The sequence below is a fragment of the Cygnus olor genome, assembly GCF_009769625.2.
Source record: "Cygnus olor isolate bCygOlo1 chromosome W unlocalized genomic scaffold, bCygOlo1.pri.v2 SUPER_W7, whole genome shotgun sequence".
Taxonomy (NCBI): Eukaryota; Metazoa; Chordata; class Aves; order Anseriformes; family Anatidae; genus Cygnus; species Cygnus olor.
Window position 1 is genome coordinate 1,630,246 of NW_024429078.1, and position 14,636 is coordinate 1,644,881.

The 14,636-nt window shown below is 52.5% G+C and overlaps 2 protein-coding genes across 2 annotated transcripts in view; both read left to right on the forward strand.

The window, feature by feature from the left end:
• LOC121063021 (CUGBP Elav-like family member 4) overlaps window positions 1-14,636 on the forward strand; it is a 1,483,068-nt gene that overhangs the window by 1,192,930 nt on the left and 275,502 nt on the right. The window lies entirely within an intron of this gene.
• The window catches only part of LOC121063017 (ubiquitin-conjugating enzyme E2 R2-like), a 76,631-nt gene continuing 72,590 nt past the window's right edge, over window positions 10,596-14,636 (forward strand). Inside the window, 1 exon segment of the mRNA XM_040543325.1 lies at window positions 10,596-10,885. Within this exon segment, the coding sequence (XP_040399259.1) occupies window positions 10,709-10,885 (177 nt within the window). The 5' untranslated portion in view covers window positions 10,596-10,708.

Genomic DNA, 14,636 nt, shown 5'->3' on the forward strand with positions numbered 1-14,636 from the left:
ATGCCAAGAGAAGAGCACATTTGAGATGGAGAAAAGCTTTTACCCAAGTTGTGTGCCCTTTGCAGTGTTTTTGCTGCTTCTTCACAACAGGAGGGATTTGGTCCCTGCGAGATGCTCACCGCTCCGCGCGGTTCCTGCTTTGCAGCCCCTGCCCGATGCAGTTTCTCCCCACTCAGTTTGCCAACTGTTGTGGTTTAGCCCGGCTGGCAGCCAAACACCACACAGCCGTTCGCTCACCCTCCCCCCTCCCTCTCCGGGATGGGGGAGAGAAACGGGAAAGTGAAGCCTGTGAGTTGAGATAAAGACAGTTTATTAAGACAGGAAAATAATAATAACAATAATAATAATAATAGTATTACTACTAATAATGTGTACGAAACAAGTGATGCACAATGCAATTGCTCACCACCCACTGACCGATGCCCAGCCTATCCCCGAGCAGCCGGCCACCCCTCCACCCCGGCTAGCCGCCCCTATATATTGTTCAGCATGACGTCAGATGGTATGGAATACCCCTTTGGCCAGTTTGGGTCAGCTGTCCTGGGTCTGTCCCCTCCCAGCTCCTGCTGCATCCCTAGCCTGCTCGCTAGCAGGACAGAGCGAGAAGCTGAAAAGTCCTTGGCTTGGTGTAAGCACTGCTCTACAACAATTAAAACATCAGCATGTTATCAGCGCTCTTCTCATTCTAATCCAAAACATAGCACCCTGCCAGCTACTAGGAGGAAAATTAACTCTGTCCTACCTGAAACCAGGACACCAACCTTCGCTCCACGCACCGCTGTTTGCCCCTCTCGCTCCTCTCATCCAAGAGGGAAACAGCTAACGCTTGCCTTTTTTTGGGTCCCTCTCACCAGCCAGCAAGTACATTCAGAGGTGTTTTATATTCCCCAGGGTGAGAGCAAGGAAAGGCCCCTCAATGCTCTCGGAGACAAGGACAGCACCGACCAGCCAGGGCTGGGCTGCAGCCAGCTCATCCAGCTGAATGCCTCCCCTGTGGCTTGAGGGAACACATCGGCCTCTCTCACCTGCTTCCCAGCCTCCGTCAGAGGCAAGAACAAGGGCATTGGGGCTTGTAGCAGCTGGGCTGCGGAAATGAGGGTCTGGATGCAAAGGCTTGAGTTGGCTCCCTCCTCCGCACCCTTGGGACACCCATGCAAAGATAAAATAAAGCTGTCTGAGATAAAATCCTCAGCCTGCCATTCAGCTGATGGTTTCGGCAGCATCGGAGCCTTCTCCACCTTTAAAAGGAGGGTGCTTATGTGGAGGGGACCAGCCCTGGTGCACCCAGATTGGGCATGCAGCCTGGCACCGGTTCCCTCCACACTCTGCCAGCCCTTGAATCCACAGCAGAGGTTCACAGAAGGAGAAGAACCCATCCTGCAGGCCAGGCAGAGGACCCCAAGGATGCTGAGAGGTGCTAGGTGGGCCAAGGACATGGGATGTGCAAAACCCGCTGTGCACTGACAGCTTGGAGTTGGTGCAGCCAACTGCAGGATGGAGAACCACGGTGGTAAGTCATGAAAATGTCCTGGCAGGAAAGCGAGTCTGGAGGAGATTTACCTGCCCCTGGAGGCAGCTGTAGATGGGGAGTGAGGTAGCAATGCACCTGCAGGGCACGGCCACCTTCTGCTCCACACACAGTCCAGACAAACAGGGCAGGGACATAACAGGGGTGTCCCCAAGGTCTGCAAGAGCCCAAAGTGCTGGTGGAAAAAGCGGGACAGACACCCCATATCCCCTACAGCCACCAGCGACAGGTGTTTGTAGGGCACATGGGGTGCAGGGGAGCTGGTGGGGCCAAGGGTTCAACCTCCAGCTGTTGCCTCCTGAGCCCTTGTCCTTGCATGCTTGTGATGAGGCTCCCATCCCTTCATGGCCCTCCCATCTCCAGGAGGGTACATGAGCACTGCTCTCCCAAGTGGACAACACTGGAGGGTTTAGGCCATGTGAGATCAGACCGGTGGTTTTCTGGTCAATTTCTTTTCCAGACCCCTTAGAAGCTCTTCCTAAATTTCCAAGGGACTGCAAGCCCTGGGGTGAAGATGACTGCACCGTTCAGTGCGTTCAGGCCAGGCAGCGAGGCTTCTCCAGACTTGTTCGCCTGTTTGGGAAATTTGCATTAATTACCTTGGTGGTGATTCAGGCTCTTGCGGGAACGTTCAGCCTCCTCCCAGCCATGCATGGACGCACAGAGAAATGTGAGAAGTGTGCAGGGCCATTGCAATGATCTTCCTCTTTATCCAACCCAATGCTTCTGAGCAGGGCTTCACACCCCCCACAGTGTTTTCCAGAGCTCACAGCCTGCTCATGGATGCAGACGAGTGAGATATTGCATCTGCCACATGAGCCCTGCAAACATTTTTTAGAAGAACATCTCATTTTAGGAATTTGGAGCTGGACTCCCTAGGGGAACACCTCCTGATCTGTCTCTGGACCTTCTTGCCCAAGGGAGTCTCTCAGACATTTGGCCACCCAAGCCTGTTGCTTGCACCTGGGGCTTGGTGCTTATGCTGCAGTTTGCTTTCCTTCTTCTGAATCTGTTCATATTTGTTGTGACAATGGTCATGAAAAGGCCAAAAGGTCCTGGGCAGGACCTGAGCCGTGCATCTTCAGCTAAGCCTGACTGGCATTGCATTTTCATGGAGCTATTGGCAGAAGATGACCCCATCTTCCCCTCTGTGCCTTCACACCCACCCCTCTCACCTCCTGCTTCTGCAGCTGCCATCTGCTTCAAGCTCTCCAGCTGGCCAAGTGGATGAGAGAGTGGATGGCCAAGCAAAAGCCATGGTATCTTCAAAGAAAACCAGAGGTCATTAATTGGAGGGAAGTCCAGCACTGGACCCTGACGTGCCATTCTGCTCAGAGAGCTGACCCTGCCCACACCTTTCCATAATTTCTGGGTTACCGGGTGCATTGCTGTGCTGTGGCACAGGCATGGGACTGATGCTGCTCTGAAGGTGGAAGTGAGGTCTGACAGACTCAGGAGCCCACCAGGCAGCTGCCCCATGGGCTCCAGCCCCTCTCCCTCCTCTCCCAGCCCAGCCCAGATCACTCATCCCCAGGGACAGGGATAGCCAGGAGGTACAGCCTGATGGCCACCTGCCCTCAAGGAAAGGTCAGTCCTTCCTCAAGGAACCTAAAAGGCCAGTCCCCAGCACAGAAACTGAACTACATGGACACCTCAGTTACATTCCCATCAATAAACCGTCACATTCCTCATATTCAGCATACAACTTAACAAAAACATCATACGATGGGTGAGCAATTGGCTGATGGGCAGGGCTCAAAGGGTTGTGGTAAATGGGGCCACATCATGCTGGCGGATGGTCACTAGTGGGGTCCCTCAAGGCTCCATTTTAGGGCCAGTCCTCTTCAATGTTTTTATAAATGATTTGAATGTAGGACTAGAAGGTGTTTTGAGCAACTTTGCCGACGACACCAAACTTGGAGGAGTTGTGGACTCGGCTGAGGGTGGAAAGGCCTTTCAGAGAGATCTGGACAGATTGGAGAGCTGGGCGATAACCAACCACATGAAGTTTAACAAAAGCAAGTGCCGGGTCCTGCACCTGGGACGGGGCAACCCTGGCTATACGTACAGACTGGGCGACGAGACGCTGGAGAGCAGCCCCGCAGAGAGGGATCTGGGGGTTGTGGTTGACAGCAAGTTGAATATGAGCCAGCAGTGTGCCCTGGCAGCCAGGAGGGCCAACCGTATCCTGGGATGCATCAAGCACGGCATCGCTAGTCGGTCGAGAGAAGTGATTGTCCCGCTCTGCTCTGCGCTGGTGCGGCCTCACCTCGAGTACTGTGTGCAGTTCTGGGCACCACAGTACAAAAAGGACATTAAACTGCTGGAGAGTGTCCAGAGGAGGGCGACGAAGATGGTGAAGGGCCTAGAGGGGAAGACATATGAGGAGCGGCTGAGGTCACTGGGCCTGTTCAGCCTGGAGAAGAGGAGGCTGAGGGGGGACCTCATCGCAGTCTACAGCTTCCTCGCGAGGGGGAGTGGAGGGGCAGGTGACCTATTCTCCTTAATCACCAGTGATAGGACCTGTGGGAATGGTGTGAAGCTGAGGCAGGGGAGGTTTAGGCTGGACATCAGGAAGAGGTTCTTCACCGAGAGGGTGGTCGCACACTGGAACAGGCTCCCCAGGGACGTAGTCACGGCACCAAGCCTGTCTGAATTTAAGAAGCGATTGGACTGTGCACTTAGTCACATGGTCTAAACTTTTGGGTAGACCTGTGTGGTGCCAGGAGTTGGACTTGATGATCCTTATGGGTCCCTTCCAACTGGGGATATTCTATGATTCTATGATATGGCTGCTGGGAGGGCAGAAATCAGATCAGGAACCTCTGTGGACCACAACACGTGCCACCACAGCTGGAGGACTGTCTCCACAGCCAGCAGGTCCAACAGACTCAGTTATCTCTGCGCACTGAGCCCAGAACAGGAGGTGTAAGATGACCCAAACAGTGGGTTACACAAACTCTTTGGAAATGCAAACTACCGTCTGACAGGCATAAGGTCACAGCTGTCACACACACACACACACCCGGGCCTGGGAATCACAGCTGAAATAGCATTGTAATGTGCTTATAATTTATTCATCAGCTGAATGAGAGCAGCAGCAGGCATTTTCATGGCACTCTTTTATCAAACCCCTGTGATGGACTTCATCCATTTTAGAAGAACAAACGAGAGTAGAAAGGGAAAAAAAAAAAAAGGAAAAAAGACAACTTTATTCCATTCAAATTTAAACAAGCAGGATAAAGGGCAAATCAAATAGGTTAAAAAAATACCAAAGGCCTTCTTTTCCCTTCATTTTTTCTTTTGCTTTGTTCTGAATCTTTCGAACTTTGCATTTCCCTGCTGGTGGCTACTTTGATGCATGAGGCTCCTGTTAACCCAGATGCTGCTGACTGCCTATTGAAAGCATCTCTTCATCTCTGTGATGAGTTCTGCCTGAGGATCTGCTTGCCCCATTTTTAGGTGAAACAGAGCCAAAAGGTGAATTGTGGACAGACTTTTATCCTCAGAGATTCACAGTCACTTCCCCTGAGCACTTGGACCTGCTCTCCAAACCCAGTCCCTATGTAGGTGATGATTGCACGTTGATTCCCCTCACTAAATGCTTGGGGAGCTTATAGGGAAATATTTGTTTGGCAGTGGGGCCTTGCTGCCTGTCTTGAGCTCCATCACCATGATGCTGGGCTGCCCTCTGGTCTGGGACCAAGGTTTCAGGTGCAAACAACAGAAGAAATGCCCATATTCCTCTGTGACTGATTTCTCCTTGACAGAGAAACCGGTCTGTGAAGCACGACTGGAGACCTGCACCAGTGGACAGCACTTCAGGGAAGAGATGGAGGAAATAATCTAGTCCCCTCGCTGTCTTCTTTGTACCTACAGTGGCCTAGATTAGAAGAAACACAATATAAGTTGGGGTGGGGGAGACCTAAAAGCGACAAGAAGGAATGCGAACTGGGAGGTGAGGTGAGCCCAGAGGTACACTGACCTAGAAGCAAGCTGATCTCCAGTTTGGGGAGTTTGAAGGAGCAGGCTGAGCAAATATGGAAGAACTGCTTGGAGAAACATGCCTGGGACTGCTTAGGACAAGCTGATACTGCCTTGGTGCAGGAAGGCAACAAGGTGGACCTCCAGGTGTTCTGCACTGATTCTGAGTCCCGCAGAAATAGCTGTCCTTAGTTTGAGTTACAAAGGGCTCCCGGGGGGCTGTGAGCAGTTTTTAGGGCAGCTGAGCAGAGCTCCTACCCCTGCCTGATCTTCTCTATCACAGCAGCATCTATCTGACAGTGTTCAAGTCCAGGTTGGGCTCCCAGAGCCACCAGGGTCCCTGCCAATGCCTCGCCAGAGCAGAGGAGCAGGGAGGAGGCAGCAGGAGAAGAGATGGCTTTGTGCTTTAGCCTAGGCTGGTCCTGTTCCCTGGAGGAAGGAGCAGATGTCTCATCCTCAGAGCCACTCAGGAAATAAACTGGATAAAGCTCTGTAGAAAATCATGTGAGTTGATTGTGCCCTGGGATCTGAGCAGCGTAGGTGGGGCCTGCCCTCTCTTCCCACCTCTTGTCCCCTCTCTCTGCCAGCTCACAGGGCAGTAACCCTCCAGTGTGACACCGAGGCAGTATTTGCATTCCCAAAGCTCCCGTGGCAGACTTCTGCTGTTGCTAAGCAGAGGAGTTAACTCTCAGTTTGTCGTCGTTCATGAATGCGGTGCTCAGGAAGGAGGAAAGAGAAGAGGAAGAGAGATATTAAAAATAGATGATGAGAACAAAGCAGAAAGGGCTTAAAGAGAAGTTTTCATCTCAGATTTACATAAGGCACCAGTGGCATCTGAGGTCCAGTTTACAGAGACCAGCTCTTCATCTGGGAGCTGGCTTAACGGCATGTGTAGCCTTCTCCTTTGCTGCTGAGGCTTCCTTCCTGGAGCCACACTTCCCTACACCAGATCCTATTTCACCTTTTCCGAGGCCAAAGAGCAAAGCTGTTCCTTCAAAAAACTGAGATGGAGAGAGAACAAGCACAGGGTTTGTGGCAGAGCACACCACACAGAGAGCCCCACGTGCAGGCGTGCAGTGTCTGTCTGTGGGAGAGCAGTGCCCGGGCTTCCCAATGCTCTGTTTCTTCGATGGTATCTATTTTCTGTGAAAAGTGGATGCTTTTGTGAAAGAGAAAAAAAAAGTTTGGGAGAAAAAGATCAGTATTCCCTCTAAAAGCAGGCCTGATGGAAAATTTTCAGCCTGCCCTATTGAATACACCAGGGTTTTCTTTACTTTCTTGCACGATTACCTCTTTCGTTAACATTCGAGACAGGCAGTAGGTGGAGATAAGTCCTGAATGGTGACAAACTCTGTTTCTCCCATCCTTCCCACCATTGGGCTGCTTCAGCCTGTGTTGGAGGCCGGCTGCAAGGAAAGCTCTTTGTTGTGGTTTAGCCCGGCTGGCAGTCAAACACCACACAGCCGTTCGCTCACCCTCCCCCCTCCCTCTCCGGGATGGGGGAGAGAACGGGAAAGTGAAGTCTGTGAGTTGAGATAAAGACAGTTTATTAAGACAGGGAAAATAATAACAACAACAATAATAATAATAATAGTATTAATAGTAATAATGTGTACGAAATAAGTGATGCACAATGCAATTGCTCACCACCCGTTGACCGATGCCCAGCCTATCCCCGAGCAGCCGGCCCCCCCCCCTCCACCCCGGCTAGCCACCCCTATATATTGTTCAGCATGACATCAGATGGTATGGAATACCCCTTTGGCCAGTTTGGGTCAGCTGTCCTGGGTCTGTCCCCTCCCAGCTCCTGCTGCATCCCTAGCCTGCTCGCTAGCAGGACAGAGAGAGGCTGAAAAGTCCTTGGCTTGGTGTAAGCACTGCTCTACAACAATTAAAACATCAGCATGTTATCAGCGCTCTTCTCATTCTAATCCAAAACATAGCAACCTGCCAGCTACTAGGAGGAAAATTAACTCTGTCCTAACTGAAACCAGGACACTCCTTCAATTACTACAGGAATAGGGGCAAGCACAATCCAAAAAGGGTTTGGCTCTGGCTGTTTGGTTCAACCCTATATTGTCCTCTGGGCAAAGCCATGTTTCTTCAGAAGCTGGGACATGGCGTTAACGGAGCAGTGCGGGAAAATCCTTGTGGTGTAACATCAGTGGGAAAGGGTACAGCGTGGCCCTCCGGGTTGGGTGCTTCCCCGGACTCATCCGCAATGAAAGCAGGGCATGTGGAGGGGCAGCTGGAAGTGGGTGCTGAGGCGTTTGGAAACGATAGTGTCCATAACATTAAACCTGGGCATTTGGGAGGTGGGGACGGAGGCATGAATGAGGCTGATAGGGTTTGGGGTGCAGGGAGATGTAATGAAGCAGTTAGAGTGGGGCTGTTGGGTTGGGAAGAAGTTGGATGAAGCCAGTGACTCATTGCAAATGGATGGGACGTGACAGGCAGAGCTGAAGTGCTTTCTCTCACTGCTGAGAGCACTGTGCCTGCAGCCCTTCCAGATGTGGCCCAGATGTTGAGGCACTAAGAAGGGTGGCCAAAGCCAGTGGTGATGGAAGCACCTGCCACCAAGGGAGCACTCGGCTCCTGGCCCACATGTCCTGCCAGTCAGCCTGATCCCATATCGTCAAAATGTTAAATCCAGCAACCCAAGATGTAAATAAGAATAACATGGGACCGAGCTCCTGGCAGAAAATATCCCCAGCACAACACAACCCAACCTCTGCAGAGCTCCTCCAACAAGCAGCTTCTCAGCCACGCAAGCAATGTGGAAGTGTTCATGAGGCATGAGAGCAGAATTAAACAGTTTTCTGCAAAACTGTGCTAGTCCTGGCAGGGACAGTTTCTGGGGTGAGATGGGATGTTGCAAGGGCCTGTACCCCTGGCATGTCAAGCTGCCAAACCCCAGAGTGTTTTACAGCTACAGGCTCAGGACCAGGCACCAGTGCCGGCTACAGAGCATTTCTGGAGAAGGTGATGGGGGCCTCCTCAGGGAGAGCTGGAAGAGCTGGAGGAGTATGAGGGGAGTAGTGGCAGGAGGAGGGAAGGGAGAAAGCTGTGCTTGCCGCAGGAACAATGGCAAATTTGTCTTGGTAGCAGCTGGTGCATGGGGCAAGCATGCTGCCTCCTCCCAGGGCCACGGTCTGGGGAGTGAGACATGGCTCCCAGTGCCAGGAGGGGACTTCAGTGTCCACCTGCAGCACAGGCTGCCCCAGATCACTGCTGGATCCGTGACAGCTATCCCATGCATTCTGGAAAGTCCATGGGTCTGGAAAAGATGGATTGCAGGTCTAATGGTTACCCCTAGGGTTGTCCTCAGGGTGGAAAAGCAGTGAGTGGTGGTGGAGGAAAGGCAGAGGGGTGAAGCTACACAGGAGTGGAGGGATGGTCAGGCACAGCTTCTCTAGGTTGTTTGTCCAAGGAGCTTGGGCCACTGCAAGGTGAAGTAGCCCTGCCATGTGCAGAATGATGAAAGCAATGCCTAGCAGAAATGGATTAAGGACCGAGTCCTGGACAGAGTAACGTCCTGCAGCAGTGAGTCCCACGGTCCAGTGAAGTAACCGTTCCCCATTATCAGTTCCCACTTTCTGGACAGTGCCCTGTTGTTCTTGGTGCCTGTGACTGCTTTGATCTTTTTAATTAATCTCATCTCTAAAGTAAACACTCCTCAATCTCTCTCTATTGCAGCATCTCAAGGTCCTTTACCATTTCATCCCTAGACTCCATGTAATCCAATGCCATAGATTTACATCAAGGTATTATATGATTTTTACTTTCATTCATCCACAATTTTTATTTGACCGTAAGTACACAGAGAGCAGAAATATCCTTTTAGTAACTCTGACATTTTGGGGGACGTTACAAATAATTCAGAACTCATCATAGCATTTAGCTATTAAAATGATCCCCGTTAGAACCCCTTTAATTCCGTATCAGGTAATACGCATCGACTTTTCCATGTCGGTGCCGTGTTACCTCCTCATTATTTCTCCCGTCTTGGCCGAGGAAAGACTTCCAGCTCACACGTGCGTCTGTGCCAGGCACGCTGCAAGCAGCTGAGTGGCCCCATATGCTGACAGGCGTGTGCATTAACGCTTCCAGAAGCGAGACCCAGACTTGTGCCATCTGCAGTTGTGCTGTGCTGTTTGTCCTCCTTTTGGATCATCGCTTTGTTCTTTGATTCCATAAAGACTTGCTAAGGAATACGAGCTCGCAGGCACCGTCTGAGGTCTTAACCTTGCTTTTGTGTTCACAGCCCTGTGTGTGGAGCTGTGGTGGGCACCGCCTTGACCCTGGAGGCTTCTTTCCTCCTCAGGTGGATGGGAGGAAGGAACCCAACCATTTTCTGGCTGTGGGTACCTCATGCATCTGTGGAGCTATGTGAAAACAGCGCTGATGCCTACGGGAGCACTGTCTGTTTCGATGTCACCGTTGGGTGTTTGGGGATCGCTATGGGATGCTTGCCATTTCCCAAAACACCTCTGTGTTTGGACCACCAGCCTCTGTGCCCAACAGCCTCCATAGGAAAATGACCTCCGGACCATCAGCCTCTACACCCTTGCCCTGCAGTGCAGCAGCTCCATGGGGGACCATAGACCAGGACGTCAGGGAGAAGCCATGCCAGGATGGTGGCCACCAACCCTGTCCCTATCCCAGTGGTGCTCTCGCCGTCACCCAGCACCATTTGCCCACCAGGAACGGGGAACACATTGCTGTGGCTGATCCTTCCCCAACACCACACTGACATGGCTGCGTCCTCCACCCTCCAGAAGCCACCACTAAGAACATGGCGGGCATGCTAGGGGGGGAGTGGTGAAAGGAGGAGGTGCTGTTCCTTTAAGAACTCTGGTGGGGGCGTATCTCCACGGGGCTGGGGCGAGGTTCCACGGGGTGGGGGCGGGGCTACAAAGGGGGTGGGCGTGATCACACATGGAGCGGGCGTGTCTCCGCGGAAGAGCGGGCGTGTCTACACAGGGAAAGGGCGTGGCTACAAGAGGGGCAGGCGTGGCTACAGGGTGAATGGGCGTGACCCGGTGGGCGGGGCGTGTCCCGGGGGCGTGGGGCGTGTCGCGGCGCGCTGAGGTCAGCGGCGAGCGGGCGCCGTCACAAAAGGAAGTGGCGGTAGCAACAGTGGCCGGTAGTGTGGGGCGGGGCGGGGCGGGGGGTGGCAGCGGCGGAGGCCGTGCCATGGCCCAGCAGCAGGTGAGCAGCTCGCAGAAGGCGCTGATGCTGGAGCTGAAGTCGCTGCAGGAGGAGCCGGTCGAGGGCTTCCGCATCACCCTGGTCGACGAGTCCGACCTCTACAACTGGGAGGTGGCGATCTTCGGGCCGCCCAACACCCTCTACGAGGGGGGGTACTTCAAGGTACGCTGCATGCCTCGCGCCTCGGCCCGCCCGCAGGGCCTCCGACACCGCCGCCGGCCTCTTTGTTGCCGCCGGCAGGTCACGGTCTCCCTTCGCCGGGCCTCGGGGGGGCCGGGCCGTGCCCCCCGGCGACCGCTGGGAGCCCTTCGGGCCGGGGGCCTCATCCCCGAGGGGTTGGGATGAGGCTTGGGGGTGAAGCCGCGGCCTCCCGGCCTTTTCTTCCTTTATTTTCTGCCTTTTTTTACTCCTTCCCTGTATTTTTAGTGAAAGCAGAGGCTCCGTGGCGAGGTGAGCCCGTCTCCTCCCCCCCCGCCCCGGCCATGGTCACCCTGCGAGGCCGTGGGGGGAGCCTTGGCTGGGTGGTAGCTGGGGGTGCCGGCCTGCCAGCTTGCGCTTTTTGTCAGAATTTGGTGATGCTGCAGTGCTGTGCATTGGGTTGTGGGGGGGTTTTGTCCCTCTGGTTGCCCTCCCTTCCTTGCACAAACTTAAGAGGATGGCCCTCAAAGGCCTATGGCAATGCTTTGTGGGCAAAGGTAGATAACTGCTTCCAATTCCTCTCTCTCTCAATCTTCCTGTTAGTCCAAAAAAACCTTTTGTGGTTGTTATTTTCCCCACTTGTAAATACAGAAAGCGAGAAGTCTGTCACCTCCTCACCTGAAAGGAACAAGACTTAAAGAAGGCCGGCATGTTTTTCCTTAAAAGAAACAAAAGCTTTGGTGAAGCAAAAGATGCATTGCGCTGGGCATCTCTCTGTGCTTTGTGGCCACTTGTGTTCTGGCAAAACCATGTCACTTTTGGCTTGTATCTCCCAGGAGTTACTGAGTTAGCGGTACCTCCGCTGTCTTCCCTTTCCTGCCAGTCAGCCTTTTGGCTTCTGTCAAACCAAACAAAAGCTCAGAGGATCTCTTTGGCTAATGTGCATCTTTGGTGCCTCTTGGGACCAAGGTTTAAGCACTCTGTCCCACAAAACCAAAATAACCTGTAGCTTGGGGAATAATGGGTTTGAGTCACGTTCAGTTTGGCCTCATTGTTTGGAAGGAAAGGAAGGTTTTGGTATGGGGCTCTCCTTTTGTAATGAGTTGGCTGGCTTACTCATGTCGGTGTGATATGTATGTTCTTAGACTCACATCCATTACTACCTTGTCAGGAAGTCCCTGCAGTCTGGGATTGGTAACTAGGCTGTTCCTACATTGGAAGGGACTGGCCACCTCTTCCTGCGCTTGGATTAGTCATCATTTCTTTCAGAGAAATTACGAAGGAGTCAAAATATTTGGTTTAGGAGCCACCTGGCCCATGTGTTTGTAATTATTCTTGGAAAGAAAGCTGAAGCAGCCAGTGGAATGATTTGAGGATGTGAGAAACACTCTGTAGCCAATAACTTAGGCTCAGGCAAGGATCTCAGTGAAGTAGTAACTTATTCGCGGTTGCGATGGTGGGTGTCCCCCAAGCAGGAGCGCACCTACTGGTTCCATAATATAGTTTATATACTTTTTGATGACAGGACCCTCCCCTGTTTCCTCACTGAGTGGGTAATCCAGGTTCATAACCTATTTGATGCTTCACAGACAATGCATGGCCTTCAGTTGCAGGCCTGTTAAATTTCAAATTTCTTTTGACTTTTTTACTGTTTGAAGTGGTAATGTTTCTTCACTTATCTGACTTGACTTGACGCTGTGATTTTCACCTAATTGCTCTAAGGAGTCTGGTTGTCTGCATTTTACAAGGTCCCCTGCTAAGTTTTCTTATCACTGCAAGCATATCTCAATACCCCATTCCTTACCTTTAAACAATGTACCTCTGTGCAAAAACAACATTTTTATTCCCACAGTTCCCCCCTTCTCTTCTTTATAAATTGCTGATTTTTGCAAAACTTTTCTCTAAGGTGTAATTTGGTAGATATCTTCCTCTTCTTCACCTTCTTTCCATCTCCTCTAATATCATCACCTTATCTGAGTAAGGTGGTGGCTTCATGGTCATTTGTTTCAATTAACCACTGCATGAGTCCTTTTACACAGGGGATAATGCAACAACCAACAGCTGTCAAAACTCCTGCTACTATGATCAGGGATGTAAATATGGACACTACCATCCCTTTCCATTTACCAAACCAAGATTCCAACCCTCGGGTGATGGAAGTGTCTGTCCCTAAGTTTTCTGCCAATTCACTGGCAAGGGTGGTAAGCCCTTGCAATGCTCTAGTTACTGTGCCATCCGGGGCAGCATTGTTGGGTATAAAAGTGCAACAATGGTTGCTCAGTATCTCACACACACACCTCCTTTCTCTGCGAGCATCATCTCTAATGCTATTCTGTTTTCCCAAGCCATTTTGCTGGTGGCATCTAGCTGTTCAGCGATTGTTCTTATCGCATTCCTTGTATAATTTATGAATCTCTGCTGATTATAATAGATATAATTAATCCAATCCACATTCTTATTGATTGTTACCCACCAGAACAGTGACTCAAACCCTGCAGCAATTTGATTCCTGGCTTCCTGTTCATCGGGAACTCCTCTAGGCACCCCAATAGAATCTATGTACGCTCCATCAGTGAATGATACTCCTAAGCTGCTTTTACTTCTTCTGGATACATGTGATGCTTCTCTTTCAAAAGCCGAGGCGATCGGCTCCGGGGCAGACGCGTTCTGCAGCGGAGCGGGGGATCGGGACAGGCAGGGCTTTTTTTCCGGCATCGAGGCCACTCGAGGGAGCCGCCAGGACCCGGCAGCCCTCGCGAGGGAGGCTGACGAGGCGTAGGCGGAGCCAGCAGCGCCCCCTCCCCGGCCGTTCAAAAGCAGCCCCTAGGGAGCGCGAGCGACCGGGAGCGCGGGGAACAGGGCAGGCGAACACGGCGTGGCGCGTCAGAAGGGTGGGGCGCGGCAGTTTGCGCAGGCAGGGCGGAGAGGGCAGAACGGTACCCCCCCGCCCATAGGGACAACTCCTCTAACAGCACTCTCCCGTCAGCTGGGCTGCAATGGTCTACACCAGGCAGAGTGCTCTCTCTAGAAAGTCTGTAACCACCCAGACTGACTGCCTGATCAAAAATGCGACAGTTCAGGTCTCTGGATGCAGGGAGTGTCTGAGCCTGTTGCTGCCATCTGAGGGAGGCAGAGAGATTGTGTGTGTGAGGTGCTAGCAGGTGGATGACCTGGTCTGCCTGGTGGCAGAGCTCAGGGAGGAGGTGGAGAGGTTGAGGGCTATCAGGGAGTGTGAGCGGGAGATAGACTGGTGGAGCAACTCCCTGCAGGGCCTGAAGGAGAGGTACCGGGGTGAGGCACCCCAAATGGGGGTGGACCCCCTGCCCTGTCACTGTTGGGCAGAGGGTAGGGGACCTAGGAATTGAGGAGGAATGGAGGCAGGTCCCTGCTTGACCTCGCAGGTGATGCCCCCCCCCCACCAGCCCCACCTTCCCAGGTGCCCTTACATAACAGATTTGAGGCCCTGGAGTTTGAGAGACTGGTGGGTGAAGATGAGGTAGAAAGTCTACCCAGGAGGATGCCTAGGGTGAGGAGGTCGACTCCATGCCTCAAGACTGCCTCCACCAAGAAAGACAGAAGGGTGATCATTGTAGGCGACTCCCTTCTCAGGGGAACAGAGGGCCCTATTTGTCAGCCTGACCCTACCCATAGGGAAGTCTGCTGCCTCCCTGGGGCCAGGGTCAGGGATGTTGCCAGAAAGCTTCCCAACCTGCTTCGCCCCTCTGACTACTATCCGCTTTTGATAGTCCAGGCTGGCAGTGATAATATTGAAGAG